Consider the following 18,013-nt stretch of genomic DNA (forward strand, 5'->3'; position numbering starts at 1 on the left):
TTTCTGCTTTTCCCTTTCTTCGTATACATGCCACTCTTTTTCTCTACCTTTGAGCGCTCCATGTTTCCTAACAACCTGCTACACTGCGTGCTGCTGTGTCAGATGTTTTATCCTCTCTGTCGTGCCTTCCGAGAAAAAATGTCGCGATAATATTTTATAGAAAACACAGCAGTGAATAATATATCGTGCTTTCTAATGTGCGATAAAATTCAATATTTCTCATCTTGCGAGAATAAAAGACAAAATTGTATTAGAAACGAAGAGAGAGTGTCGCGTATATAAAAAATATAAATTATAGAATAATGGTTGGACTATTTATAGCATGATTGTTTAAAATACATTACTAACAATAAGATATTATATTTCTATATTATGCATTATGTATTCATTACAATTAACGTTAACGAGATCGTTGTCAACGATTTAGTGTAATATTTATATTAATAGATCTTGATCGGTATTATTAATATATCGTAGCATAAAATGCGCGTGGATTTTAAAATTTCCATATTATTAGCAGATTAATGATCATGCAATTCACTGAAATAACACGGTTGAATATCTCCTTAAAGCATATTTGACGCAAGAAAAATCTAGATCTTTGTAATAAAGATCTTTATATAAAGAAGCTTTGTTTGCCGAGAACAGCTATGCTTTTTGAAACCTTCTGTATATGGACACGTAGGTGTGGCTTGTGACATGAGACAGAACTAGCTCGTATTTTATTTTGAGTGTCAGACTCCCTCTCTCATAATCTCGAACTCTGCGTGAGAGTGTTATGTCCGCCGAAGATGAAAAAAAGGAGAAGAAAACGGAGGCGAGGCGTTGTTCATTTCGATGATGGTATGAAGGATAGGACTTGCGGAACGAAAGTTCAAAGGAAGATATATATGTTATCGGTCACACGATTCCTATTAAAACCAGCTTATAAAAGTCTACGACTTTATGATTCGTAAAAATCAGAAAGATCAAAAATTGCATGGGTCAATCCTTTTTCTTTCTTCTAAATTTAGTCATAAAGAAATTTTTATTTTTTAAAACACTACATGCAAGAATAATACAGAGTCAATTTATTATATTTTAGTTTTATTAAATTTTAATTAAATTATATAATAAAAAAATTTAAGAAAGAGAATTTAATTTAAATATTGCAATATTTTTAAATTGTTTATTATTAATTTTAATATAAAACAAAGAAAAATAATTTCGTTTAGAATAATCTACATTATGTACAAATATTTTATAAATTTTTATTGAAAATTTTATTTATGTTATATTGTGTGACAATTTAAATTTATTGTATCAAAAATTACAAGATTTGATAATTTTGCGACATTCTATTATTTAAACCAATCATCACATCTTATTTAGCAAGAGATAAAACTAATTGCTTTAAGAGTTTAAAAAAGTACAGTCGACATTTTATATTAGATTTCTTCAAGCGTGAAAAAATAATATCTCTTATTTTTAGATCTTTAATTTCAAGAGCGAGGGCAGTCGTTTGGCTTAACAATGATAAGGGAGACGGATTTACAAATTTCAATTTAATTTGAAAAATACAGAAACATAAGAAAATGTTATTTTTTGAACACTGCTAATCATTTGAGGATTATGTGTGTATATACCGATGAAAAGTAAATGTATAAGTATACCATAGTATATACAAAAAAATTTTTAATGCATCATACATTTTTTATGTTCTTAAAATATTAATAAAATTTTACATTAATAGAAAAAATAAACACAAGATAAATATATTTTAAACATTCTATTAAATAAATATATATTTATATATATACATATATATATTTATAATACAAAAAAATATACATTTCGCGGATGTACCTACACGCGGAGGTAGCTACACGTTTCTCGCGCACCCAGTACATTCGAATCGAAATTCTGGCTGGTGGGGGTTGTTCGGCGAGGCGCGCCAGAGCAAAAGCTCGGTTACTCTCGGCAGTGGGGAAAAGTTGCGTATCAGGAGTGGTGCGGAGTTCCGGGCGTTCTTTTACCGGCTGAGCCATCGCGGTTGCCCGAATGGTGGGGGTCGAATCGTATCGAATGGCGTTGGAAAGGGGGACCGGGAGAGGAGGGGTGGAGCGTGCAGTCTGCGCGACGGAACGACCGGCTGAGTGCGCGGTACGTCCCATCCGGATATCATGAGCCTCGTTTCACCAACGTGGTCCATTGTTATGTGCTCGAAAAGTACCGGCGGAGTACATTGTTGGCGGCACGCACGCGCGCACGACCTCCTTTGGTGACCTACGTCGTGTCGATGTTTGTCCTCACCGCCGTCGGAGCTTCGTATGCCCTGAACGGCCGCCGGCCTTTTTGAAGATTCCGCGCAAATTGCCCGGGACCAGAGCTATCAATGGTCGACCTTCGCGGCGGGACACATATCGCTTACCATCTCCTCTCCCTTTCTTTCATCACCCTCGATTCATCGCCTTTGTTCTCCGATATCGATGAGCGCGCCATTTAATCGTCCTGTGCTTTCCACATGTTCGCTCCTCCTCATCTCGGCGCACTCGTGAAAAATTTCAGGGTGTTTAGTGAGGAAAAATTTGACAGTTCTTAGGCCGTACGAAGTGATGACATTATAATGACTCGGTACTTTTTGGTGACAGTGAGGATCATGTAGAGAACGTACGAATCTTTGCGGCTGTCAGGTACGAAGAGAGACCAAAAGTGAAAGTGATTAGAATTTTTGTAGTGTCAATCTAATAGCTGTAGTTTGTCAAATTTCAAAAAGTCTCCAACAGAAGATTCTATAATATATGTATGATCATAATAAATGATCCGCTGAAACTCAAGGTATGAATTATTTATTTTTATGTTTATCATTATTATTATTGAGTTAGATATGTTAATCGAGACAAATATTTCTAATTTAAAAAGCGAACATTTAAAAATATTATAATAATGGGAAGGCAAAAAAGAATGGTACACACATATTATATTGATATACCAGATAGAGAACAGTCACACATGTCATGATTTAGTTATTAATTTTCTAATGAGTTTGTCATATATTATACAGAAGATTATATAGATATTATACAGAAGATATTCTGAGATTAAAGCTTAAATAAATGTAGAAAAATTATATCGTGTTATAAATCTAAATCGTAATATATATCTTAATGATTGAAATCTTTATTAAGATTTATTTAATATTTTTACACATGAATATATAGGTATATATTTATATAATATTTTTATTTGTTTTTATCAGTTTTTTCTATCAGATGTATAGATACAATCTCTCTAAAGTGTTAACATGTATTAATGTATTTATAAATCTTTATGCATGTCTCAATGTATAGCGTATTGTTCACGTTTGTCACGTTTATTAGAAAAATATCTTATTTTAGAATATAATCAAACACTGTACGTGTATGCAACGAGAATGTTATGTTGTTGCACGAGTACAAAATACGGTAGCGTCATTTGAGAATTTGTATAACGTTAATTTATATAAAAATGCAAATATATTGAATTTAATATACGTTTTGATATATCGATAGAATCCATGAGCGGGAAGGTCGGGAAGAAATTGAACTGTCTCTCGGTCGTGAGTCGGCGCCGCAGTCGCCTGTTAGACTTTCTCATTAGTTGGTTTGCTCTACCAATTAGAGAGTAGTTCTCGGGTGATGGGACGCAGAGTCACTATGCAAAGCTTCGTGAAATCTGTGTGTATAACGGTACGAAATTTTCAGAATTCAGCTACATGCTCTCGCGAAGAAAAATGTTTCTGATTCGTCATTTTTCCCATGTTGCGATAAATTATTTTATTTGCCAGTCAAATACCACGCATTTCTACGCTAAATTGTAAGAGTCAGTTTCTTCACAGAAACTTTGAATTCGTATTATTGCGCATAATACGTGAATTGTACATGAATTACAGTTTTATATGATATAAGGAAGAAGAGTCGCGTGAGTTTTATGTGATTTTCATGTAAAGTATTGCGCTGCATCATATATTTTATCACTGCATCGCGCTTTTTGATATTAGCTAGAATTGTGTCGTAACATACACGATCGGTTTTATTTATATTTAACTTCATCATATTTACAGATACGATAAGCGATAAAACAGAGAAATAGATATAGATGAAGACGAATATATATACAAGCATAACAACATAATAATATGTATATGTATATTTAAAGATTATAACGCGAAGGCATAATATGTCAGTCAATGAAATTGAAAGTGCTTGGCTACGTAAATACAAATATAATTTACAATTTACACAGTCCCTTCCTTGTGCTTACTTGCTTTGTCAATTTAGACACGATCATCAAATCAAAGATTTATCTAGATCTTTATTACATTTAATTATCTTTGTATCAAAATTAATTCTTATCTTTCTAAACAACTATTTTTCCAGTCATTTTTCTAATGAGAGAAAATGATACAATTCGATCTTTTTTAGACTAAATATTTTAAAAATAATTGTTGACGATATAAATCATACAATAAGATTATTAAATATAAATTAGAATTTTCTTCTAATTTTTTTATTATATTAAAACTTTGCATACGTTTATACAACAACATTGTGGATAAAATTACTTTGTTAATGAGACCAGTAAATTTGTTTAGAGTGTTAAACTTATGTGCGTATGTAGAATCATCAACCGCATAATCGCACTATATAATCATTACAATTACGACCAATGTAATAGTGCTCACTTGTCAGGCTCCATAAAATCTGGTTATTATTTTGCTCATAAACACCTGCACTCGTGTCAGTATTTCCCGCGTATGTCTTCTATGTGTATATTTGGCTTTCCGGTCGCGTATATTAGCTACGTTAGTCACTTAAGATAATCGAAGACAGATATTACACAGATAATTGTAATTGAATGTTATATATTTCCATCATCTGATATGCTTTGATTTATTTTTAACTATATTACTTCTGGAGTCTTGTTTCTCTAATTTTAGATAAAATCGAAGATGAATAAGCTTATTAATCGAATTTATCATTAAAAGAACAAATGAATACGAATTTTTCATATTTCTATATAAAAGTTTAGTTCAAAATATATAAATGATATAAAGAATGTATGTGATATGATTTATAAATAATTAGCATAAACATTTATAACCGTTTATTTTTTCGTGTCTGCGTTAATTATTTAGTTTTAATTAATTATCGATTATATTATTAAAAACTATGCTTTCCTCGTCGTTCATTACTCTATTTCAAGTACCTATAGAAATTAGTCAACCTTCGTTATTGGCCCGTAGTGTTATCACAAACTGACGTCATCTCGAAAGTTTCACTTATCTTTGAACTTTTTTATTCATACATGTACTCGCGAGAAAATCTACGTTAGAGTGTGTATTATCAACCACACGACAACACGCGGCTAATAGATTTGGCGAGGTGAGCTGGAAATAAAGCTTTTAAACAGGAATGCATGAAATCTTTATTGCCATCCGTGAAGTAGTAAATAATCCGCGGTTCGTGATGGAAATTATCTTTAATTTTCACGCGATGTTTGAGAGTTTAAAAACTCAATATCTATAGTTATACAGATTTCCTGCTTTAAACTTTTTTTTTTTTTTTTTTTTTTTTTTTTGCGAAAACCGAGCGATAAATATATCATGTAAAAATATAAATTAAAAAAAGTATCTTGCGCGTAAATTATATCGTCACTTATCATTTTCCTTAAAATAAATTTTACGTCATATTCTCTGTCATTGTCTCAGGACAACGCCTCCAAAGTACTAAGCATCAGGTAGTTATTTCATTCAGTGTTTCACACTTGTGTCTCTACAACTCTACATGATAAAGTGATTTGCACGCTTCAGCCATTTTCATAGGTATATTGCACATATAGCTATTTAGCTTTCTGGTATCGGTAATATATTTGTAGCTTCAATCTCCTATGGGGTCATTCGCTACGATTTAAAGTCAATAATCTTGTTACAACTCACTACCGTTCACTTTTAAGAGAATAGTATACATAACCTCATGGTAAGAGACACGATAAACCTTAAGTGTCGGTTTGCACGGTAATTCCTTCCTCCGTCAACCATTATGAACGGTCGTTATCACATTACCTATTGACCTTATGAACAGGTGAAAGATGATTCTTGCTTCTTGTTTGTCACAGTTATACCTTGTTCTAAGTAAACCTTATTAATTGATAATAAAAATTAATCGAACTGCCAGTATATTAATCTAGGCTGTTTTATAATTTTCCATGCTTAATAAACAATAATACGATGTTGATTAAGCATGAAAAAGAAAACTGAAGTAAGAATGTCTTCGTTTTCAAAATGATATTGATAAAATTACATTCGAACATTTTGTCTAGATAAAATAAGATAATTTTGACAAAAATTGATTAACTTTAAATTTTACTGTGTCTTTGACAAATTGTTTTTTTGTTTAATTATTATTTTAATCCAAATTAATTTATGAATTGAAGAGTACAATAAGTTTTAAAAATGAAATGTACAATCAAAATTATTATAAGATTGTATTAGCAATTTTCTATGTCTTTTCTTTAGTCTATAATCTGCAAATTTTTGGGATTCATCACTCTTAATAAAAATGTCGATGCATCGATGAGATAGTTTATAAATTAAAATGAACATAGATTGAAAATATTGAATTAAAATGAATTAAAGATCATGGAAATTATTTATAAATATAGTATTATTAAAACATCACTCTTGCTATGCATTAATTATAAATTATAATTTCGAGCATTCCATTGGATTCAATACAGCTTATACTTCACTTTTTCCGTGGCATACGAAGTGAAATCAACTCGAGTATAGTTCGCTATTCTGTAGCAGCCATGTTGAAACCCATGATGGCCGGCTTGCGTTCCATGAAGACCTCGCCTCTGTAGGAATGGCACCAATAGCGTTTGCGAAACTTTCATTTGCCATCCCTTCCTGTGATCCATTGCTTCTATGTCGACCAACCCCACTATTCTCCGTTTCCTTAACATCTATATTTTCTCCCTCTACCAGAACATCTTCGACGGCCATCATGGTTTCGTGCGTGCGCACATCTGATTCACTAGCCTTACTATATCACTGCGGTAACCTTTAGAAATCTATGTGTATCTGTGTACGAGTTGTAAAAAATTTTTAATATTGCATTTTCGCTTAAACAAAAATATTTCTTTAAATATAATATTTGATTGATTTTGTTCTAAATTGATTCAAGTCTTTTATTTATTAAGTTATATATTATTTTATACATTAAATTATTTTAAACTTTTTATTAAATAAAATAGTAATCAGAGAATACTCAGTTTACAAAACTAGATTAAATTCTATCTTGATTTATACTACTTAAATCTAGTCTTTTCATTTAATAGTTATGTATTTGCTGCATTTTATTTTTTTTTTAATTTGTATGATTTTATTTTATTAAAATTTGAAGAGAAAAAATAATTAAAGACAATAAATTTACACTCTAACATACTAAGTAGTTATTTTTAATTTTTAAATAAATTAAGAAGAGTAATTTTATACTATAGCTTTTAAATGATTTAGGTTGTTTACGTGATTGTCAAATATCTTGCTGTTTAAAAGGTTAAAAGATAATAATTAAATATATTAAAAAATATTAAGAATTATTTATGAGTTGTAATATATGATTACTGAAATCAATAAAAACTGTGGCTGATAATTATACATGATATTTAATATAATGCTATACGTATAAATGTATATAAATTTTATTGATATTATTTTGTGAAAGCATTGTTTTTTTTTATATTTTAATAAAATTATTGTTTGTCATATTTTTTTAAAGCACGTTATGTTAAATGTCATGCCTGTATTTTGTTTTCTACAGCAGCAGGTAAAAGGTTTATTTTACCTGTGGGAAATCTCACAGAGTTTCTGTTGGTAAAGAAGAAACTGCTACAGTCGGACCTCTTATCCCACGACTCTCTTATGCTACGAAACCTCTTATCTTACGACAAAAAATCCTCTCATTCTACGATCGCGAAAGTGGAATTATACCCCCACTCTCAAATTTTTGTCGTAGGATCAGAGGTTTAAGGCGAAGATTCCGGACCGAAAATGTCGTAGGATAAGAGGTCCGACTGTATTTTGTAATTCTGATACCTCAGCATCTTTGTGGAACTGTTTATCAACCGAGATATTGGTGACGTAGTTGCGAAATGTACCACGATTTAGGCTCGAGAAACGCTGTTGCATATTTTGAATATACAATGCATTTTTAAAGTAATATTTAATATCATATAATATTTTCAATTTTTCTATTACATAAGTAGTGTATATATCCAAATAAATTGTTGTATCAAAGACTCATTATATTTAAAATTCTGATTAGTATAAACGTGTACAAAAAAAGTTTTCATACTTTTATACTTTATTATACTGAAATAACAATAAATATTGTATTATACACAAATAATACATAGCACATGAATAGAAATCAAAAGTATACTTGGAAAGGGAAAAATTTATATTTTTTTGTGTACGATTAAAATATATGTGAAATGATTATAAAAGAATTTGGACATAAAACATAAATCGTTTTCATGAGAAATATTTTATAATTGCTAAACTTATTAATTTATGAAGTTTGAGATCTGAGAAATCATTTCTCATCGACTTCGGAAATAATTTATAGTATTTTCTTCTATTTATTCTCCTTCATGTGTAATTAATGCGCATAGAAGAGAGATCAATTGACTGCGTTTTTGCCAAAAAACTTTATTACATATCGGTTGGGGACTTGCGATTCTACTCTCGCGGTTTATCATGTATAATTTCAATATTATACAACGCAGATAGGTACTCGGGTCGTTATGGGGCAACTAACTAGCGAACACATCAAGTTTGCAGCCCATGCGACGCGTACACACGGTTTATTCCACGTACAGCGCGTCAGCTAACTAACCGGCATGTGCGAGGGTAATTACTGAGCTCGTCGAGCGCAACGTGGCCGACGTTATCAGGCGTTCGCCTTCGTCTTTGCCTCGGTGTTAGTCTGCATCTGTATTCACGCACACGTACATGTCTTCGAGCGAACGATGCAGGAGGCAGGAGAAAGGCAACGTGTTCTTGCGGAGGGAATAGCGAGCGAGGACCAGAATAACGAGGGACAGGGAGAGTCGCGGAGGATTAGGTTCGATGGCGACTGGCAGCGGGGAGGAGAGACTGTGCTAGGCATCGGCTTGAGAAAGGAATTGGTTAGAGAGGAGGCGATTTGAAGGAAGTGAAGGGAGAAGAGATGGAAGATTCCAGCGACTCCACGGTTAATTTGTAGCAGTGCGCATCTCTACGTCTCTTCTCCTTCTCCTCTTGTTCAGGATATATATTTTTCTGAGGCTCATGCATCGTGCACGTCCGCGCGTGCACGGGTGTTTGTGATTCTCACGTGTTTTATGTTTCGTGCGGTTTTGTATTTGCGCGTCACGATTCACAATACATCGGTATAGGATGATGAGGAAAACGATTGCGAATGATGGTAGAGAGAGGGAAGGGAGAAGGTTGGAAAAGACCACCCAGGAATCGCAAATGCGTTTCTTATTCGTGCATTTCCGCACAATGATATCTTGTGTTGATGTTCTCACTCTTCCTTTGAATTCGTATCATTCTCGAACTCTGTCTCTTATACTTGTTAGTATAGTTTGTAACGAAACCGACAGATGTTGAGATCGTTGAAATGTCGAATGCTGACGCTGTAAAACGGACGATACATCGGAAAATGATATAATATTGTACGAATAATATAATTGTGCAAAGTAAAATTGAAAGCTGGCTTAACAACGCTACGCTTTCGGACATTAAAACATAATTATGTTAAAGATATTATATACGATTTATAATTATTGAAAATATATTTTTATAACCATTTAAGACGTAGGATACCACAATAAAGCTACGTTAAAGTTGAAGAAAAAATTATAGCCTGCTTATGTATTTTTTTAACATATGACTTATAAAGACGTAACGTTCGTATAGTTACATAAAATAAATACGCGTTAAAATCAATTAACAATCTAATTTAAAGGAAAGTACAATGTATCACGTCTCATATATCAGAGACGTGTTTTATTAAAGTTTATTAAAATCTTTATTTTATTATATATAATGAAACTTGTGTATGCAAAATCACTTGTTTGAGATTTTTAGATCCTCTTGATATTTCGTGAATGCAAAAGAAAATATCGTCTGACGCGAGACTGCTCTTTGTTTTTTTTTTTTTTTTTCATCCTTCCATCATTTAGTTATATCGTGACTGGAGCCAGGCAACCAGCTACTGCCATCGATTTCCGGGCATTGGAAAGACGCATGCGCAAGCAAGAATAGGGACTGCCCGCTCACGATATATTTTCCTTCCAGCTAACGTCAGTATTGAAGGCACTAACACATTCGCGAGAAATTGAAAGTTGCGCAGTTCAACATTTGCGATGTAAATTTTGATGCATGCAATAAATTCTGTTTGATAAAAGCTAGAATATTATAATACGTTATAATTTTGCTTCGCAAAATTTTGTTAAATTTTATTGAAAACATTTATCCAAGAAATTTGTTGATTATCTCGCTTCTATCATGTATATAATATAAAAAAATATACAAAATGATATTAATACTTTGGTTACGTCCGTAGTAAAAATGTTCAACTATTATTTTAATTTACGTGAGGGAAGATGCATAGATTACATGGGACGTACGCGTAAACTCATTACAATTCAGCATTCGTGACATGGCTATCCGATTTAAAACAGTATCAACCTTGAATCTTGTTCCGACACTTATTTGGTCGAACCAGCCAACCCTTTTAACGCTGGTAATCCCTCCATGCGGGCGTTCCATTATCTGACCATCTTTATTCACCTCCATACTGGGATCGGAGACTAAACAGAAAGAGAGAGAGAGAAAGAGAGAGAGAGAGAGAAAGAGAGAAAGATGGATAGAGCAATGGATACAAGCGTGAGAGAGAATGAGAGGCGGGATGGATCGAGGTGGGTTTTATGAGCGCGCACAAATCTCCTCATCAAGCTCCCGCAGGATCCAACGCCCGACATCCATGGTGGCTGGAAATTGCAGGGCGGGTTTCGCCATCGTTTCGGTAGGGTAGAGGAGGGGAAAGGGGGAAGAGGGAGAGCGGAAGGCCGTCGGGCACACAAATGAGGCAGCTTGATTCCAATTATTCAGTAAATTAAATACGGGGGGAGTTGGGCTTTACGGGCGTTCCTCCGAGTTTCAACATTATTCTAGCGTGGGGTGAATCCGATGGGGGTGTAGAGAAAGGGTGAAACCGCACATTGCTATTGTATCTCGTCCGTACGAGGGACGAGCACTCCGGTTATCTTTAGTTAATATTCGCCTGTTTGGGGTGAATATGCGTGAGCGGAGAGATATTCGGCCTTTCCGGTGTTTTAACATAGGGGTGACATTTGATAATTTATCATGGCCATGGCTGTTGTTTATATTGGCAAAATTCTTAAAAAACAGAGTATACAGAATCGATTTCATTACACGAATTTTTCGCGTGTTTGCTAAACTAATAGTATAAAATTTTTACTTATGCACGAGTAAAATTATATTTTCATTTTTAGTAATTACTCTGTACGTAATCTCTCATTGAAAATATTCACTTTCCGCAATAATATCGGACAATAATAAGATACATAAAAGTTTGTTTTATCGCTAAAGTCATTTATTATATTGTAAATATAAAAACAATCGTGGCATTCGCATCCACTGTTCTCGGTTTCTTGGAGCGATTATATAAAAGTTTTCTCGATCACCGGCTAGCTGCTTTAATTCGTATTTTCTTTGGGGACTACGCTTCGTTTTTTACGAGCGCGTATTTCTCTTCCCTATCCTACGGTTGGAAACGAGCTGAGTTTTCCCTCTTCTTCCCCTATCATACTGCTCCTCCCAGTCCACGTTATTTGAGTTGCCCTTGTGCAGTTCTGTCAAGTTCTCATCCTTTTGTGTATTTATCTCGTTATTTTGGCAGTCAGACAGTTTAACAAAGGTTAGAACCTGCTAAACGCGAGGACACAAAGAGCGAATAAGATACTGATAAATTATTGATGTCAAAAAATTTTTGTCATGCAAATTAGCCGACGAAATTCGTATCCTTTATATTTTTTATATCAAAATATCTTACGTGAACTTGTATAAATAAAATTTTTTTGAAAATATTTTTGTATTATATGTATAATGAGCTTTAAATTTTTAACGGCGGAGACATAAATTTAAATATATGATGTCAAATCAGAAACATAAAATTGTTTTATAAGAGAGATATTGCCTGAAATTCTTCAAACTCGAGTAGACATTTTAAAAGAACGCACGGGGACAAAAAGGCATGTTTAATAACTTGTAAAATATGAGATGCAACCAGAGACATTTGCTTAGTCCGACGTCCGGAGGGTGACGTTTTTCCTCCAAACATCGTATAATTGTATTCACGTGGGAGCCTCGACAAAAGGGAAGCGCGATCGAAGTCGGAGGGAAAGTCCGGGGCGGTTCCGCGGTGACTGAAGAAGTTTATAATCCATGACGTTTCCGGCTTTGCGAAGGGAGCGTAGGAGCCTCTTATGTCTTCCGAGCTCGGGCGAAGACGACCAAGTGCCAGATTACAGTCAGCTGCATCCGCGTGTCCTAGAGACACAGAACACGCGGGTATGCGCAAACGCGTGGCAAGGACCATTTTTAAAAAATGGCCACCATCGGGATGTCATTTGCGTTTGCTGGAAGCCGCTCGTCCTTTTTCTTCGGCAACGGGCGGTAAAACTTTCAGATTATCTACATCCTGCTTAACTGTGGACACGTTTCGTGAAGCTGGACGGTCCGGCTAAGAAATGACTTCGCATTCCTTTCGATGAGAAGCACTTGTACATCAGCACATAGGAACCGTACGAGCGGAGTGACACGGTACGAGCTGGCAGCATCGTATATTACAAAGAATATTTCCGTCGGCGCACGATACTTATAGGTAGGCGATCACGCGACAACGCGACGCGTTCACAAAACGAATGAGTGTTGCGCTGAAATATGTCAATCGTCTTTTAGATAAGGCACGCTTTCCTCTGCTTATCAAATTGGAGTCTATCTGTATATTTCGTAAGTGTTCCGACACTTAAGCCGGTAATTGCTAATTGCTCTTCGAATTTACGAGTGTCGGATAAGAAAATAATGCGGACCCGTCACTCTTCCATATCTCAACGTTATTTTAGCGTTAGTGCTTTCATTACAACCTTTTGAAACGTTAATTAACGAATAAAGGTGTATGTATACATATAAACATATATACATATGTTATATTTAAGGAGAAATTATATATTTATATCGCGTGGCAAAATTGCGGGAATTGTAAGGCGGTAAACCCAATTTCGCGAGTTGCGCGAAAACATGCGTCGATACGCACGATTACACACGTCTCTTATATATCCTCGTCAGCTGTTTCCATACTCCTATCGCTCCGGCGAGGTTCTCGGATTTTTCGAATATTCCATCAACGTACGGAAGTCGTATATTACGAACCGAGAATGTGTACGAAGGCTTGGGGCGTGCTTCGCATGCTAGCGATTACTTTTACCTTCGCCCTTTCGTCCTGGCAGGCGGTAAACGAGCAAGCGGTCTTTTCCTTCGGCCTGCCCTCCGTGAACACGAAGGACCACCCTTTTTCGCTCCCTCCTATCCGACCATCGTTCTTTTCTTTTCCCGGTTTGCGTCTACCTGCATTTTCAGCGTCGAATCAACGGATTGGTAGTTGATTGCTAGTAGTGGGCAAGAATACCACAAGCTCACATTTTTTTTATATGTAAGTCAAGTGCTCTTGTGTTTAACATATATAAAGTTAGAATTTTTTAAATTTTATTATTAATACGAAAAATAAACGATAAGTGAATATATAGTTCAAATAATGCGATACGTATAGAGTGACGAGAAAAGAATAAAAGTTTATGAAATGTGAAATAAATAATAAAAATAATAATCAGAAATCATCTACCTATAGATTATTTTCACTTTACCATCTTTCTTGATTGCATTATATTTTCTGCAAAACGTCTGTTGTCATTCGATTCATCTTACATCTACCATTATTACACAAACTAATCTGTAAATCTCTCAATCGTGTGGATCTGGCGCCAATAACTAGAATAAAGTGGAAGGTTGACATAAAAGTAACGTGCGCCAGTCGCCATCTACTGTCATGATGGTATTATGGCTTTCGATTTATAACGTCACACGAAAGGATGATTGCCTTTTGCGATGAGTGGATATCGAGGGGAAACATTGGCTGGAGTAACTAGAATTGTTTGACCAATCAGGCATATAGCAGAGAAACATCTTATTAAACACAGTCTCTATTATGAAAATCATGGATGTATGATATCGAGGTTGTAGTGAGATTTGTTTTCTCGAAAATGAAAGATCTTTGGTATTCGTTTCCTTATTGCTTTTAATATGCATTATAATGCTTTATAAGCTGTATTAAAATAACAGCAAGAATCGAGAGATCATTATATCATAAAAATTCATACTTGGAATAAAAATTTGACGAAAAAGACTTACAAAATTTATATAAATTTAAATACACACACAAATATATATCTATTTACAATTAACGATTACGAATTATACTAATAGGGATCTATTAATATCAGATTTTAGTTAACAACTGGGCTTATGTTTGGTTACACACATCTCGGTTATACAACCGTCGGAGCAAAATGAATAAACGTTCACGTAAGCAATACGTAACATTGCTTATAGTTTTTCGTAATTAATTGTCATAAAAATATTTTACTGCAAGTATTATGATATATTTCAATTAGAAACACAAATGAATATTAACTTATACAATAGCAAGCAGCGCGTGCCGTCCGTCGGATGGCGTTGAAATGGCGGCGCAGATGCCTTAATGTAACATATTTTAACACTTTCATTATTTATTCATTATTAATAGCAATAACACAATACATAATGTACGAAATTAATACAATTTGCACTACATTTATGCCTGAGTTCATAAAAAATATATATAGATTTTTTTTATATAAATATAAATAAATAAACATTTATATAAATATAATATAATAATATAAATAATATAAATAAACAATTTTAATCTCTAAATTTGTTGAGATTATTAAAATAATTTATGTAACAAATGTACAGTATTGTGTATAATATTCTTATTGTATATTATTATTATTGTATGTTTATCGTATGATTACATATATAAGATATAATCATACAATATATAAAATAAAAAATTGTTTTATATCTATCCGACTTAATGCTTTTCGAAAAATGTAAGTTAATTTTACTTCTTTAATTTGGGAGATATTTAATGTTTATTATATAATTGCACAAAGTATAACATTTTCATTCAAGTATAATAACTGCAAGGTTTCAAATCAAATGTAATCTTTATATACAGTTGGAGTTTTAAATGATTCAAATGATATAAATGTTACTTAAATATTTACAATAATTACTAATTATATTTATATGTGTATATAACGTATTAACATTATATTAAAGGTTTTCTAAAACATATAGTTATTTGCTTGTTAGACATAACATTAGCTAAAATATATTTCAAAGGCTATTCTATAATGAGAATTTCAACTCCTCATGCCGAAGGTCAAATAGACAATTGAGGAATCGCTATAAATCACTTAAGAATTTTTTTCCCCTTTACAAAGGGTTTTCTTCCGCCAATACTCCAATTTTTTTCTAATATCCCACATTTGCCGAAACGAATAGAGATTCAAGGACTCGTCGCAGCTGCTTTGCGTTGATTCCTTTCATTTATATGCCTTATGCCAATGCGTCCTGAGAAACTGTTTTTAGTTTTCATTTCGACAGCACGGCATGCTGACGGATATTTGCACGATCAATCGATAATAATGTGAATTGTGTGTGAATTTGTATAAAGGAAAAACTTTTTCGTAATCTGACATGTTTGCCGACGCCGCCACATTCCGACGGGTTTTTCGTCGTTTTGTTATTTTATCAACAATTATCAATAATCAGGTGATTTACATCTCCACATTAAAGCATTAATAGAGTTTTTCATTAATATCAAAATTAATTAATATTTTTATTTAGTTTTTAATCAGTGCTACAAGAACAGTACGCTATAATATTGTTTTATTTATCAAGATGTTATGAATCGAAAATTTTTGATCTTAATTCATTGATTTTCCATCGAAAAAATTTAAAGACTCTAAAATCATAAATTTCATTACAAGCAAGAAAAATACAATTTATCAAATTGAATTAAGATTCTTCTTTTTTAATAGATAAGTTTGTAAGATTATGTACAATTGTAGAAGAATACGATAATCCTTTGTATTTAACAAAATTTAATATATCTTCAATATAAATTTTTTCTAAATTAACAGATTATAATCTTTTTAATAAGTTTAATACTTTTTTAAAAATAATATTACACAAATAATCGTAATAAGTAATCGTAATGTTTCAAGTTATTAATTATTTATACTAAGGTTTTTATTTTGTTCCTTTTGATTAAATACTTTTATTAAGCGTAATTTTTATTAATGTGTATAAAACCTAAAAGATGTGTACTATTGAATGTGAATCTATTGCCTGTTAGAGAACATTCAAACATATATACACATATATTAATATATTATTTTATTACAGGATTCCTCATGTGGCGAAAAAGAATTGTGGTCATTGGTTCACCACCCAACTTGCAGCTTATTAAAGGTAAAAATATGTATTTTATAAATGATACATTTTTTTAAATTTCCAATTTAAACGTATAAGAAAATGAAAGGTTAAAAAGGAGTTAATTCCATCTGCTATTTATGCAAAACAATTTACAAAATTTTTTAACAAGACAAAAATATATGCATTATCTAATAAATGATATTAAGGTATTAATAATTAATTAATACCTACTCACTGGATTATCATTTAAATAATTCAATCATTGTACTTTTTTGTTATTTAACTCTAATCACTTCTATGACGTTATTATGTAACGTATAATTATGATGTAACATAATTTGTGAGAGTACACATCTTGTATCTTTTTTATATCTTGTTATATGTATAAAGATACATGGCTTCTAATGTAAGTTAATATTGTTTTTTATAATACTATTCACAGCTTGAAATAATTTTTATATCCGCATTTATATAAGTATAAATATTTGTACATACATTTTATATAGAATAAGAAGTGCAACTATTTTTTAGTTGCAAAAATATATTGCACAATATACGATAGGATGATTATTTTTTATCATAAATTATATTAATAAAAAGATACATACAGATAAAAGAAAATTATTGAGAACTGTTATTGTTGTTGAGGCTAATTAAAATTCAAATTAAATCTAAATTAAAAAATATATTGTATTTTCATTAAATTTTATTAGAGTATTTGATAATAAACACATTTACATAGAACAAGCGATATATTTTGTTGAATTTTAATGCTTTTTCTTTAATAAAAATAACAAAACTTTAATAGTTTTTGTGAGTAATTAAAAAAGTAGTTATATGAAGTTTTTCGACAAAAGTAAAAAATTAAATATAAATTTTATTTAAGTGTTCTTAATTTTAGTAAATTGTATATTTTTATTTGAAGTGAAAAAATAATATATTTGAATGTTTTTATACGAGGTGAAAAAATTATTTAATGTTGAAAATTAAAATTCCTAAGAAACAATAACAATTGAAAAAATTCTCGTATTTAAAACAAGTAAGAAAAGTGATATATTTATATACGAAATATTATACGATGTGTAAAAACGTCATAATATTTTTGAACCAATCTCGAAATTATTCTGATAAACGGATGCGGATTATTTATAGCTAGTCATATCTCCCCCTTAGTACTAGAATCATTAAATTAATCTGAACAGCAAAGATATGACGCATCGAATTACGTTATTATATTACAGGGGTTTAATAATATTTTTTTAAATAAAAGCTGCATATATTTTTGATATTACCAAAAAAAAATATAATGATACATAG

General features: G+C 32.2%; 1 protein-coding gene across 1 annotated transcript in view; it reads left to right on the forward strand.

Moving 5' to 3' along the window:
• Window positions 1–2,125: 2,125 nt before the first annotated feature.
• LOC140668404 (uncharacterized) overlaps window positions 2,126–18,013 on the forward strand; it is a 47,485-nt gene continuing 31,597 nt past the window's right edge. Inside the window, exons 1-2 of the mRNA XM_072897389.1 lie at window positions 2,126–2,817; window positions 16,667–16,732. Coding sequence (XP_072753490.1) covers window positions 2,785–2,817; window positions 16,667–16,732 — 99 coding nt within the window. The 5' untranslated portion in view covers window positions 2,126–2,784. The remainder of the gene's footprint in view (window positions 2,818–16,666; window positions 16,733–18,013) is intronic.

Source organism: Anoplolepis gracilipes, chromosome 8, assembly GCF_047496725.1.
Source record: "Anoplolepis gracilipes chromosome 8, ASM4749672v1, whole genome shotgun sequence".
In the NCBI taxonomy this organism is placed as follows: Eukaryota; Metazoa; Arthropoda; class Insecta; order Hymenoptera; family Formicidae; genus Anoplolepis; species Anoplolepis gracilipes.